General features: G+C 41.4%; 1 protein-coding gene across 1 annotated transcript in view; it reads right to left on the bottom strand.

Annotated features, from left to right (window-relative positions):
- The window catches only part of NME7 (NME/NM23 family member 7), a 248,398-nt gene extending 235,849 nt beyond the window's left edge, over window positions 1-12,549 (bottom strand). Inside the window, exon 1 of the mRNA XM_061382555.1 lies at window positions 12,432-12,549. Within this exon, the coding sequence (XP_061238539.1) occupies window positions 12,432-12,434 (3 nt within the window). The 5' untranslated portion in view covers window positions 12,435-12,549. The remainder of the gene's footprint in view (window positions 1-12,431) is intronic.
- Between the last annotated feature and the right edge of the window lie 100 nt (window positions 12,550-12,649).

The following is a 12,649-nucleotide window of genomic DNA, read 5'->3' on the forward strand; positions in this document are numbered from 1 at the left end:
TGTCAGAGCCACACTATTACTTGAACACATGGCATTCCCTACCTAAGAGCCTCTCTATTGGCTGCCCTATTTCCTGGAATACTTTCTCTCCAGCGTCTGCTTGGCGTATCATTTCTCACTCTCCTGTCTTTGCTCAGCCATCATCTTCTCGGGTAGACTGACCCTGGCCACTTCCCTGTCAATTACATTCACCATCATTACTAGCATTCCCAGTGTTCATCACCCTGACCATTTTTTCCCTATAGCATGTAACACCTTCAAATATTATGCATATTATACTTAATATGTTGATTATTTATTAGAAATCTCCCTCAACAGAATTTAAGACCTCTTAGGGCAGGAACTGTTGTCTGTGTTGTTCACAGATGTAGTCCAAGGGACTAAGTATATGCATGGCATATAATGCTATGCTATGCTAAGTCACTTCAGTCATGTCCGACTCTGTGTGACCCCAGAGATGGCAGCACACCAGGCTCCCCCATCCCTGGGATTCTCCAGGCAAGAACACTGGAGTGGGTTGCCATTTCCCTCTCCAATATGGCATATAATAGGTGTTATTAAATATTCGTTGAAAGAACAAATTTAAAAAACAGAACTTATCCACTGGCCATTATCAAATAAAAACTATTCATGCCTGAAAAGCTGAATTTATTTATTCCTCCATTCATTCAACAAATACTCAGTTTCTTCTCTTTGCCAGGCACTGCGACAGACAATAGGGATATTCAAAACTGACAAGGCCCTGTTGACATGGAGCTTGCTCACCAACTTTCTGTCTCTCCTTGTAGCATGTTTTTAAAAATGGTGTGGTTCCTGCAACAATAAGTGTTATAAAGACAAGACAATGCATAAGTAAATGTGTTAATGATTCGAGACACAGCGCTAAGGAATCTTCCTTCAACTAGAATATAAAGCAAAGCCCTCTATGAGGAGATGTCATTTGAAGTAAAACCAGGATAAGAAATAACCCATTCTTGCAGAAGTCTGGGGGAGAAATATTCCAGAAAGACAAAAAGTATAAAGCCTCAATGGGAAGATGAGGCTTGCTGAATTCATGGGGTAGAAAAGTCAGTAATGATCTGAAGGTGGTGGGAGAGGGGCAGATAAGGTGGGAGGGCATCCTGCCACTATTGTGGAGGCCCTAAAACCACTGTGACCCTTTGAGCAATTTAGACACATCCTAGAATGTTATTTTTATATCACCTTCTCTCTCCTGTGCTCCCTCTTCTATCTTCTACTCTTTTCTCCTCTAGGGAAAATGCCAATGGCACTGAGTGCCAAGCCTGTTCCTTAGCAGACCTGGTGCTTTTACACAAATCAGAAAAAGTTGTGTTTTCCTTGGAACATTTTCTCTCATCTATTAGAAAAATAAACGTATCTGCAATTCACTCATAGTTGTAGAGTGCACCATGCACAGAAGACTGCAGTGGCCCTGGCTACAGAGACAGAGAAGTGTTGCTCTTCACAAACCAAACTGGTTCCATGTTTCCTCTGTTTCAAATACCGAATGCTACAGATGCTAAACATACATGTAGCTTTGCAAACATCGTAATTATTACTATTGAGCATTAAGTACAGTTGGCTACTGATTCTGTTAGCTTTATCCTCATGTGGAAAGGAATGAGTCTGAGTATTTTGGAGTATCAATCATTGGAGAAAATACTACATGCATGTTCAAGTGATGCAGATTCAAAGGGCTATAAGCAAAATGTACTTCTATAAAAGTGGCAAAAGTCTTGACTCTATCAGCAAGTGTTAGACGTACTGATCATCAGAGAGTCTATCTGAAGAGATACATATTAGGATAATCCTCCCTACTGTTTGGAAAAGTTTTTGCCTACATTATTTCACGTGACTGCTGCGTTATTTTCATTTAAATTTAGTAGTTTACTGTTTGGGGCTTCTTTTAAACAAGACAAAGGATATTTTGGTGGAGTAACAGATTCTTCAAAGAAGCCACTTTCTATTTTAATCCCCAAGAAAGCCCTTCTTTTCATCATCTAGGTTTCAGTTTCCTAATTTATGAAAAGGAAAAGTGTGCGCCTTCATGAGAAATAATCCGTGATACTGTGTTCTTTCCAGATGAATGGCATTCATATACCATATCAATAAAATTAAAATTAATGAGCAACTAATAATATCCATAAAACTATCATTCCCCCAAAAAATGTATCCAGTGATGAAGGAGCGCCACCTAATGCTCAATGTGGATTTCAACATATCCAGACCACACAGCCATTTGACAAACACCCCTCAGTCGGAGCCCTGTAATTCTATATTAAATTATGGTCATTTTGCAGAGGCCATAACTATCAAAATATGAATTATGACTTTTTGAAGAAAATTTGTATCATGCATATGCTCTAGAAATTGAGTTTTCAAAAAGGAAGAGTCTTCACTTCAATCTATAGTTACGAAAAAAAAGAGGAAGAAATTTATTCCTAAAAAATTTAAACACCATGACCCCAGTTGCAGCAGACGAAAAAGAGTTCAGGTTTCCAGGCTAAACAGGTTCAAATCAGGGCCCAGCCACTCAACAGCAGTATAACTGTGGGTGTCTTTTAACACTGAGACTGTTTCCCTCCGTGAAAAGAACTTAATTTATAGTAGGCCTAAAATAAATGATTGATACTCGTTACTAAGAAAAGGTTTCCCATTTTGATTTATAAGTTAATAAGTTAACTTAGTTTTTACTAGATCCCCTTTCAGTCATCAGGGCTTTAAGAAATCTTTTAATGAAAAGACAATACATGCCAGGTCAACAATTTCATTTCTAATTCCTTCCATAAAAAGGACCTAATCTGAGCTCTTTCTTGATACTTTCCCCAACTAGTCCCAAGTAGATTTAAAGCATATTTTTTCAGTCACTGAAGAAATGATCATGTTCAAACAACAACTCTTATGAAAGAAGAAAAACATCCACTGAATTCTCTTCATTTGCCTTCTAACATCTAATACATTACATTCACGTGTGCTCAGTCATATCTGACTCTTTGAAATCCCATGAATTGTAGCCTGCCAGGCTTTTCTGTCCATGGAATTTCCCAGGCAAGAATACTGAAGTGGGTTGCCATTTCCTGTTCCAGGGAATTTTAAAAATTATTGTTTGGAATTGTTTAAAATCCCATTATGTGACATACGGGGTTTTAAACAATTCAAAACAATAATTATTTTAAATCCTGTTAAACAATTTCAAGAACATCTTTCTCATGACATGAAAAAAAGGAAGGGATTAATCTGGTATGTGTGTGTATATGTGTTTGTAAAAGAATTTTTTTTTTAACCTTTGGATTAATATCATCAAACTTTATTAATCTACCTTTGCAGTTCTCCAAAATTAAGTCTCTTTTGAGCCTAATCCTCCTTCCCTTTCATATTACAGATTTATTGTTTGTAGAAGTGACAATTTAGTTGCAACAGATAGGAACAGTCTCATGACAGCTCAGTGTATTAATTAGGAAGGTCTTTAAAGCACAGCATTACTGAGGACCTTCATGGACCAGGCCTAGGAATGTCAAGCAGCATAGTAAATAAACCTTACTCTCCAGGACCTCACTCTCCTCAGCACATTACTGATCCTCTGAGAGCCAGAAGGCAGATTACAGAGGTAAATTCCCAATACATGTCTTTGAACCCAATACATGTCTTTGAAAGTGGACGGAGCCCCTTCTCCACCAGCACTGTCATCCCAGCAGACCAGACCTTCAGGAAGGAGCAATGGGGACCATGGAAACGGCAGGAAGAGTAGGCAAGTCAGAGATGTGGCTACTTCTCTCTCTCTCTCTCTCTCTCTCTCTCTCTCTCTCTCTCTCATGGCCTTGGAGATTTCTCTCTTTTCTCTCCTGGATTGTAGATGTCTGTCCCTCTCCCCCTCTCTGGGTCCTGGATTTCTTTCTCTCCCTCTCTATCTCTTCACTTTGGATAGCTTTCTTTCCTAGGGAAATAAAAAGGATATTTAGGAAAATGAAGAATGCAAAAGGATATAAGTCAAATAGTGTAAAAAAGGATCATAAAACAGAACTGAAGCTGCTATCCTAATACTTACTGATATGGTATTAACTAAATAAGGCTTGTAATTCCTTCCCTTATTTAAGAAATTAGAGGACTTTCTTGGTGGTCCAGTGTTAAGAATCTGCCTGCCAACGCAGGGGACATGGGTTCAATCCTGGTCCGGAAAGATTCGCATGCCCCGAGGGTAACTAAGCCCATGCACCACAACTACTGAGCCTCCAGGCCTAGAGCCTGTGCTCCCCAAGCGAGGCCACCAGGTGAAAAGGTTGTGCCCATGACTAGTGAATCGTCCCCACGTGCTGCACCTAGAGAAAGCAGCCATGAAGACCCGGAGTAGAGAAAAGTAAACAAATATTTAAAAAAACAGAAATTAGAACTAAAGCAGCATGGAGTCAGTCACATCTACATCCGGACGTGCATACAACATCTAGACAGGAGCACAGTGTGGCAGCAAGAAGAGCTTGCTGAGCAAGAAATCATGTGCACCTCTGAGTACTTCCTAACTTGAGGTTCCTCATCTACAAAATTTGGATGTAAGACTGGATCAGTGGTTCACAAGCATTTTACTTTGTTTTCACCAAAACTTACAGTAATGACTATAATTTCCACCAAAACCAATACACACACACACACACACACCCCCTACAACTGAAGAAAAGTTCTATCAAACAATTCTTATCCTCAGAATGTGCAATGTACTGGTATGTCACACTTTTGTAAAAGCGAATCACTATTCAGTTTAGAGTTCACAATTCACCAAAAGGCCTCAACCTCAGTTTCAGAAACAAAAGTCTCTTTCAGCTCTAAGGGTTTATGATTTCATACCATAGCCTGATCTGGCCTCAGGCTACCTCTCAACATTTCTGCTCTTTTCTCCTTCGCCATCTCTGCTCCAATCTTACTGGCCTTCTTGCTCATCCTTGCAGGCTCCCACCTCAGAATCTTTACCCTTGGTATGCCCTCTGTCTCTTCTGCTCCACTGCTAGGATTACCAGGGTTCTCTAAGTATCACTGCATTCAGCTCTCTGCTAAATGTTAGCAAGCGAGATAAGCTTCCCTGACCACCCACTAAATACCAGTAGAAAGAATACTACTTTCTCCACTCCTTTTCCATAATCTAATTTTTCAGAGCACTTATCAATAATTAACATTACATTACATGTTTTTTTTTTAAATTGTGTGACTCCCCATCCCCAAATTTTAGCTCTATGAGGGCACGACTTTGCCAGACATTGCTACATCCAGGGTGCCTAGAACACTATCTGGCAAATAATAGGAACTTAAAAGTCATTGTTGAATGAGTTAATGAATCTAGAGTTCTCTCTTAGAATAAAACAGCCTACCTTATGGCTCAGCTGATAAAGAATCTGCCTGCAGTGTGGGAGACCTGGGTTCGATCCTGGATTGGGAAGACCCCCTGGAGAAGAGAACAGCTATCCACTCCAGTATTCTGGCCTGAAGAATTCCATGGGGTCGCAAAGAGTCTAACATGACTTAGCGACTTTCACTTCACTGTCTTGAGTTTGTTCAAATCCATGTCCATTGACTCGGTGATGCTATCTAACCATCTTATCCTCTGCTGTCTCTTTCTCCTTTTGCCTTCAATCTACCAAAGGGACTCAAAGGGAAATTCAGTGGAAAGTTAACTTTTCTTCTTTTCTACTATCTTTGCAGAGCATTCTTCTTCTTCTTTGAATGTCTGTACTTCTCTGCTCTCTACAGATTTTGATCTTCCTCCTCACACACAATTTCTACTTCTAAAGGACACTGAATTAGTTTAGACTTTTAAATGCCTTAAACAATGGAAAACATTCTATAAACATCAGGCACTATCATTATTAAAATTGCAGCTGTGCAATTCTTTATCAGGAGCAGATAAAGAATCTACCTGCAATGCAGGAGACCCAGGTTCAATCCTTTGATCAGGAAGAGCCCATAGAGAAGGAAATGGCAACCCACTCCAGTATTCTTGCTCGGGAAATCCCATAGACAGAAGAGCCTGACAGTCTATAGTCCATGGGATCACAAGATTCAGACATGACTTAGTGACTAAACCACCAAGGTGAAAAAAGGTAAAGAAGAGGAGGGGAACCAGAGTAACTGGAGGTGCTACTCTAGGTCGGGTAGACGAGGAAAGCTTCTCCCATGAGATGTAAAGGTAAATAATCTTGTTTCTAATTGATACTCCTACATACTGATTGGTCTCTCCTCTCTTCCTATGTTCAGTAGGTCTCTATCTCAACACCTGTCAATAACAACAAAAGTAATAAAAACAGCTAACATGTATTGGAAGCTTACAATGCATAGAGCATTAAGCTAAGCACTTTCTCTCTTTTAATCATAACAGTATCCCTATGAGGGAGCTAGTATTATTATCATGTTCATATTACAAATGAGAAAATTGAATTCTTCTTAATATTACAATGTTACCGTATATCATGTTTCTCTCCTTCCTGCCTTCCTTCTTCCTCCAAGACAGTGAGCTCCTTAAGAGAGAGATCTGGTCTAATTCATCTTTGTATCTCACATTTACAGCAGGGAGCAGGAACCCAACAGTAGGGCAGAAGGCTGAGTTCAAGAGGCTCTGCTCCACTTCTATATAACTATAACTAGGAAATTCTGAGAAAAAGAGGGCTTCCCAGGTGACACTAGTGGTAAAGGAGCCCATCTCCGGGTTCAGTTCCTGAGTTGGGAAGATCCCCTGGAGAAGGGAATGGCAACCCACTCCAGTATTCTTGCCTGAAGAATCCCATAGCCCTGGTGGGCTACGGTCTATAGCGTCCCAAAGAATCAGACCCAATTGAAGCAGCCTCTCAAGCATGTACTGAGGAAAATTGAGCATGTTATTATAGGATCCATTCTCCCTTTGGAGATTAAATTTTTAATTATTTAATTATGAAAAATACTCAAATATCTAAGATGTACAAATATTCACCTTTCAGAGATTTGGGTACACACAGTAACACTCAAGAAACTGCTTAAAGAGCAAGATGGTTTACTAAAAATGATAGACCCATACTTGCCACTAGATGGAGAGATTTCCCATTTTTCCAAAGCCCTATTTCTGAGCCTCTGTAGCAAGAAACCAGAGAAGGAAATGGCAACCCACTCCCAGTGTTCTTGCCTGGAGAATCTCAGGGACGGGGGAGCCTGGTGGGCTGCCGTCTGTGGGGTCCCACAGAGTTTGACACAACTGAAGCGACGTAGCAGCAGCAGCAGCAGCAGTCGCAAGAAAAAGATTAGACCTGAAAAGGGCTCCTACATATAGTTTCACAATCAAATCACTGCATAGTAAAATTTCAAGACTACCAGTAATAAAAGTAAATGTTCCCAGCTAATCCATTTAAGTTGGACAGAAATTTATGGATCTCAAGATCTAATATTTGCTAAATACATATCATTCATGCTTAGCTGTCTCTTTCCCAAAAGTTTGTTGTTGTTTAGTTCCAAAGTTGTGTCTGACTCTTTTGCAACCACATGGACTGTAAACCACCAGGCCCCTCTGTCGATGGGATTTCCCACGCAAGAATGCTGGAATGTGTTGCCATTTCCTACTCCAGGGGATCTTCCTGACCCAGGGATGGAACTCCTGTCTCCATGTCTTCTGCACTGCAGGGGGATTCTTTACCACTGAGCCACCAGGGAAGCCCCAAAAGTACATAAGAGCTATGAAACTGGCTTCAAGAACTATACCTGCCATCTCCCATCCCCTCCCTTTACCCTGACCTTTTACTATTTCCTTAGGAAAATGAATCTCTAACAAGTAATTGAGGAAGATGCAATTTAATATGTAAAAGGAAAAATTTTAAATATCCACAAAATTGAACAGTAACACCACAAAGCATGCCTTTGTACTATATCAAGTTAGAGGTTAAGAGAAATAGACACACTGGCACACTGCTGTGTGTGTGTTAGTTGCTCAGTCATGCCTGACTCTTTTGCAACCCCATGGACTGTTGCCCTCCAGGTTCCTCTGTCCATGATATTCTCCAGGCAAGAATACTGGAGTGGGTAGCTATTCCTTTCTCCAGGGGATCTTCCCAACCCAGAGATCAAACCTGGGTCTGCTGCATTGCATGCAGATTCTTTACCATCTGAGCCACCACAGAAGCCCATGGCACACTGCTTATAGAGTACAAATGGGTACTATTTGGAATTATCTTCTCTATTCTCTGTATCCAGAGAAGGCAATGGCAACCCACTCCAGTACTCTTGCCTGGAAAATCCCATGGACGGAGGAGCCTGGTAGGCTGCAGTCCATGAGGTCGTTAAGAGTCAGACGCCACTGAGTGACTTCACTTTCACTTTTCACTTTCATGCATTGGAGAAGGCAACGGCAACCCACTCCAGTGTTCTTGCCTGGAGAATCCCAGGGACGGGGGAGCCTGGTGGGCTGCCATCTATGGGGTCGCACAGAGTCGGACACGACTGAAGTGACTTACAGTACAGTACAGTATTCTCTGTATACACAAAAGTAAATAAATTGATGACTCTACTATATTCTTTAGCATATCTTAAACAGAATGTATGGGAGACAACCTTAACTACAGTTGCCTATCTCTGCTTCATAAGATAAAGGTGGTTCTAAAATCTGAAACCTGAACCCAGTTCTGCTACTAGAAGCTACAACAGTAACAAACCAGATGTAGATAATTTAATTGCAATGACCAGGAAGCCACACCAGGAAACAAGCTCCATCCTCAGCTGCTTATAGCAACCATCAGCTTTGATAGAGTACAGATGCCTGTGGCCAGACTGAACAGAGAAAGGACATCTGTTCTTTTTCTAAAGGCCTACTCTTTCTCATAAAGGATTGATAGCAACTGACGTAAGAGAAAGATTTGGATGCAGAAACTTGAAACTTCTACTTTAATCAATTTTATGCTTTCACTAAATTCAGAGTTTTTCCTGCCACACAATAAGATTGTCACTAGTTCAAAGGAGGAAGGAAAAATCTGCATCCCTTGAGATTTCAACTATCTTGCCATTTATAGTGTGTATTGCTCAAAGTATATTATATCTTGAACTTTGTGGATCATGATGTACAGCAAGAAATATATTCTACATCATAATCCAGTACACACAACATGCATAGAATTTTTTTTAAAGTTTCATGAAAGCGACCCTTACATGCAATAAATACACTTAAAGTCTACTTCATGTGTCTTCTTTTTTAATGTTGGCTATATACCACGAATTAATTTCATGACCCAGTAATGGGTTACAACTATAGTTCGCAAAACACTGCTAAACCTCGTTCTTGTGGTTTACCCTTTGCCTACCTCTCTACTGGAATCTCATGCTTTTCTCTACCGTACTCCCCCCACACCGCTTCAGAATCTAATTTCTATTCTTTGTTCACATTAAACCTTAAGGTCAGAGCTCAAAGCTCTTTTGATCTTGTTGTTGGTACAGTCTAGAATCTTCCCTCAGATCACTGCACCTTAATATTCAGACTTCAAGACAAAAGTCACTTCCTCAGAGGAGCCTTCACTGACCACCCAATCTGAAACAGCCACCACACACACCTCCAGCCAGCACAGAGAGTGCAGGGAGGAGTTCACTGCTCTTAGGGTTGTTGGAAAATCTGAATGGCAGGCACCAAAAAACAGTACTTTGCAAATGTCACTTTTCATCTCCTTATGATACTGTACAGGCTTCCCTGGTGGCTCAATGATAAAAAATTCAACTGCATGCAGGAGACGTGGGTTCAATTCCTGGGTCAGGAAAATTCCCTGGAAAAGGAAATGGCAACCCACTCCAGTATTCTTGCTTGGGAAATCCCATGGACAGAGTAGTCTGGTGGGCTACTGAGCCCATGGGGTCGCAAGGAGCTGGACACAACTGAGTGTCTAAGCACATACTTCAGTTGTCACAGAAAAGCTAAATAAAATAAATTTTGAGGAGAAATTAGTGGATTTGGCACTTAAAAGGCCATTCACAATTTAAGCAGAACAACTTCATGATATCAACAGCCTCAGATATGCAGATGATACCACCCTAGTGACAGAAAGCAAAGAGGAACTAAAGAGCCTCTTGATGAAGGTGAAAGAGGAGAGTGAAAAAGTTGGTGTAAAATTCAACATTCAAAACTAAGCTTGTGGCATCCAGTCCCATCACTTCATGGCAAATAGATGGGGAAAAAGTGAAAAAAGTGGCAGATTTTATTTTCTTGGGCTCCAAAATCACTAGAGGGGACAACAGCCACAGAATTAAAACATGCTTGCTCCTTTGAAGAAAAGCTATAACAAACCTAGACAACACATTAAGAAGCAGAGGCATCACTTTGCTAACAAAGGTTCATATTGCCAAAGCTATGGTTTTTCCCGTAGTCATGTATAAATGTGAGAGTTGAACCATAAAGAAGGCTGAATGTCGAAGAATTGATGCTTTTGAACTGTGGTGCTGGAGAAGACTCATGAGAACCCCTTGGACTGCAAGGAGATCAGACCAATCAATCCTAAAGGAAATCAGTCCTGAATATTCATTGGAAGGACTGATGCTTAGCTGAAGCTCCAATACTTTGGCCACTTGATGCAAAGAGCCAACTCACTGGAAAAGACCCTCATGCTGGGAAAGATTAAGGGCAGCAGAAGTGGGTGACAGAGGATGAGATGGTCGGATGGCATCACTGACTCAATAAGCATGAGTCTGAGTAAACTCAGGGAGACACTGAAGGACAGGGAAGCCTGGCGTGCTGCAGTCCATGGGGTTGCAGAGTCAGACATGACTTAGTGACTGAACAACTTCACGAAGCTGTTAGAGAGGAATTCAGACAACAGAGTTTTGAGGATGCAAGTGAACAAGCAGAATCTGCTAAAAAAGGAAGCACTATGCTTTCCAGCAGCTTACTGATAGGTGGGGAGAATAGATAAACACAAGATGGGAAATGGGCTTTTGTTTTATTTCATTTTCTTGAGATGTATGACTCAGACACTGAGGAGAAGGAAAGGGAGAGGAAGAGGCTGAAAGTACAGGAAAGGAGAATGATAACCCGAAGCAAAAGTCCTGTAATGAGTGGGAAGGAATAAGATTTAGAGCAAAAATGAAAGCATTATCCTTCAACATTTGTTTCTATAAACTAGAAACAAAAGACCCAATGATGGGTAAAAAGAAATATCAATATATAGGTTGGAGACTTGGGGTTAAAGAAATTGACCGTTAGACTCTGTCATCTGGTTGTAATGGAGGGAAAGGGGACAGGGTTTTTAAAAGTGAAGGTTTGGAAAGGGATCCGAAGGAGGAGGGGAGACAGACCGGGGTAATAAAATGGGTTGCTGAGTAGTAGTGGAGAAGGAAAGGGTAGTGGGAGAGTCTCTGATGTTAAGTTCATAACTAAATTCATCTGACAATGCACATCCTTCTATCCTCCAGTTCCTTACTTGTAAATGTTTAAAATATTTAGCGATTAAGTGAATACACTAGAACCCTGGTGTTTTCAAACGTGTGACTGAATTAAAATCATCTATAGGCTTTTAAAAATTCAAATATGGAGCCCTATTCTTATTTATTCAGAATTTCTAGGGATGAAGCTCTAGCAAGTGAATTTTCTATAAATGATCTCCAAGTGATCTTGAGGGACATTCTTGTTAAAAAGCACAGAACTAGAAGGTAATCAACTGGCTAGAAGAGAACTAATGCAAAATACAGTTATTACTAAATGGCCCTTAGACAGGGTATGCGACAGTGGCTGACCATTCAAGAAAGCAAAGACTTCAGAATATAAGGATATTAAGATCAGTAACGAGAAAGTAGGGCTTCCCAGGTTGCGCTACTGTTAGAAGAACCTGCCTGCCAATGCAGGAGACTCGAGAGACATGGATTCGATCCCTGGGTGGGGAAGATCCCCTAGAAAAGGAAATAGCAACCCAGATCCAGTATTCTTGCCTGGGACATTCCAGGGAAATCCCATGGACAGAGGAGCCTGGCAGGCTACATACAGTCCTTGGGGTCACTGAAGAGTCAGACACGACTGAGCGCGTACAGACACACAGACACACAGACACACACACACACACACCAATGAGAAAGTAACATACACATCACAACATAGTGTTAAATGAAGCGCGTTAAGGTGAAGCTGAGAGCTTGGAGGAAAAAAATGATTAAAACTAAAAACATTTTACACGTCTGTTCGAAACAGTGTCTCACCTCAAACTGTTAGACTCAGTGTCTTACCCCTAAACTTTCTGTCACATTACTCTCAAGGCTTAGCAGTACAAAAGTGGGGTTCATGGTGCTACAAAAAAAAACAGGAAAAACAAGAAAACTGCAGGGACGGCGCCTGGAAAGGGAGAAAAAGAAAACGCGGTAATGAGAGAAGGGACGCGAACTCCTTTCAGGGCCCAGAAGCCCCAGGACTTGGGACGCGACGTACACCCGACCCCGGAGCCTTTCTTCTGGCCTCGCCTAGCACTCACCATAGCCTCAGGGATCTTAGCACAAGGAAACAGCTATCTTCTCAACAGGAAGGAACCAAAACCAACGCCGGGTTACTCCGGCAACAAAGCCCCGCCTACTGCCGGACTCCAGCCGGGCCGCCAGTGGCCCGCCCCTTCGTCTCTATTGGCTAAGAGTAAACGCACCTCCGCCCACTCTGTCGACAGTCGCCTAGGGTGACGGAACACCGCCTACCTCT

The sequence above is a fragment of the Bos javanicus genome, chromosome 16 (assembly GCF_032452875.1).
Source record: "Bos javanicus breed banteng chromosome 16, ARS-OSU_banteng_1.0, whole genome shotgun sequence".
NCBI lineage: Eukaryota > Metazoa > Chordata > Mammalia > Artiodactyla > Bovidae > Bos > Bos javanicus.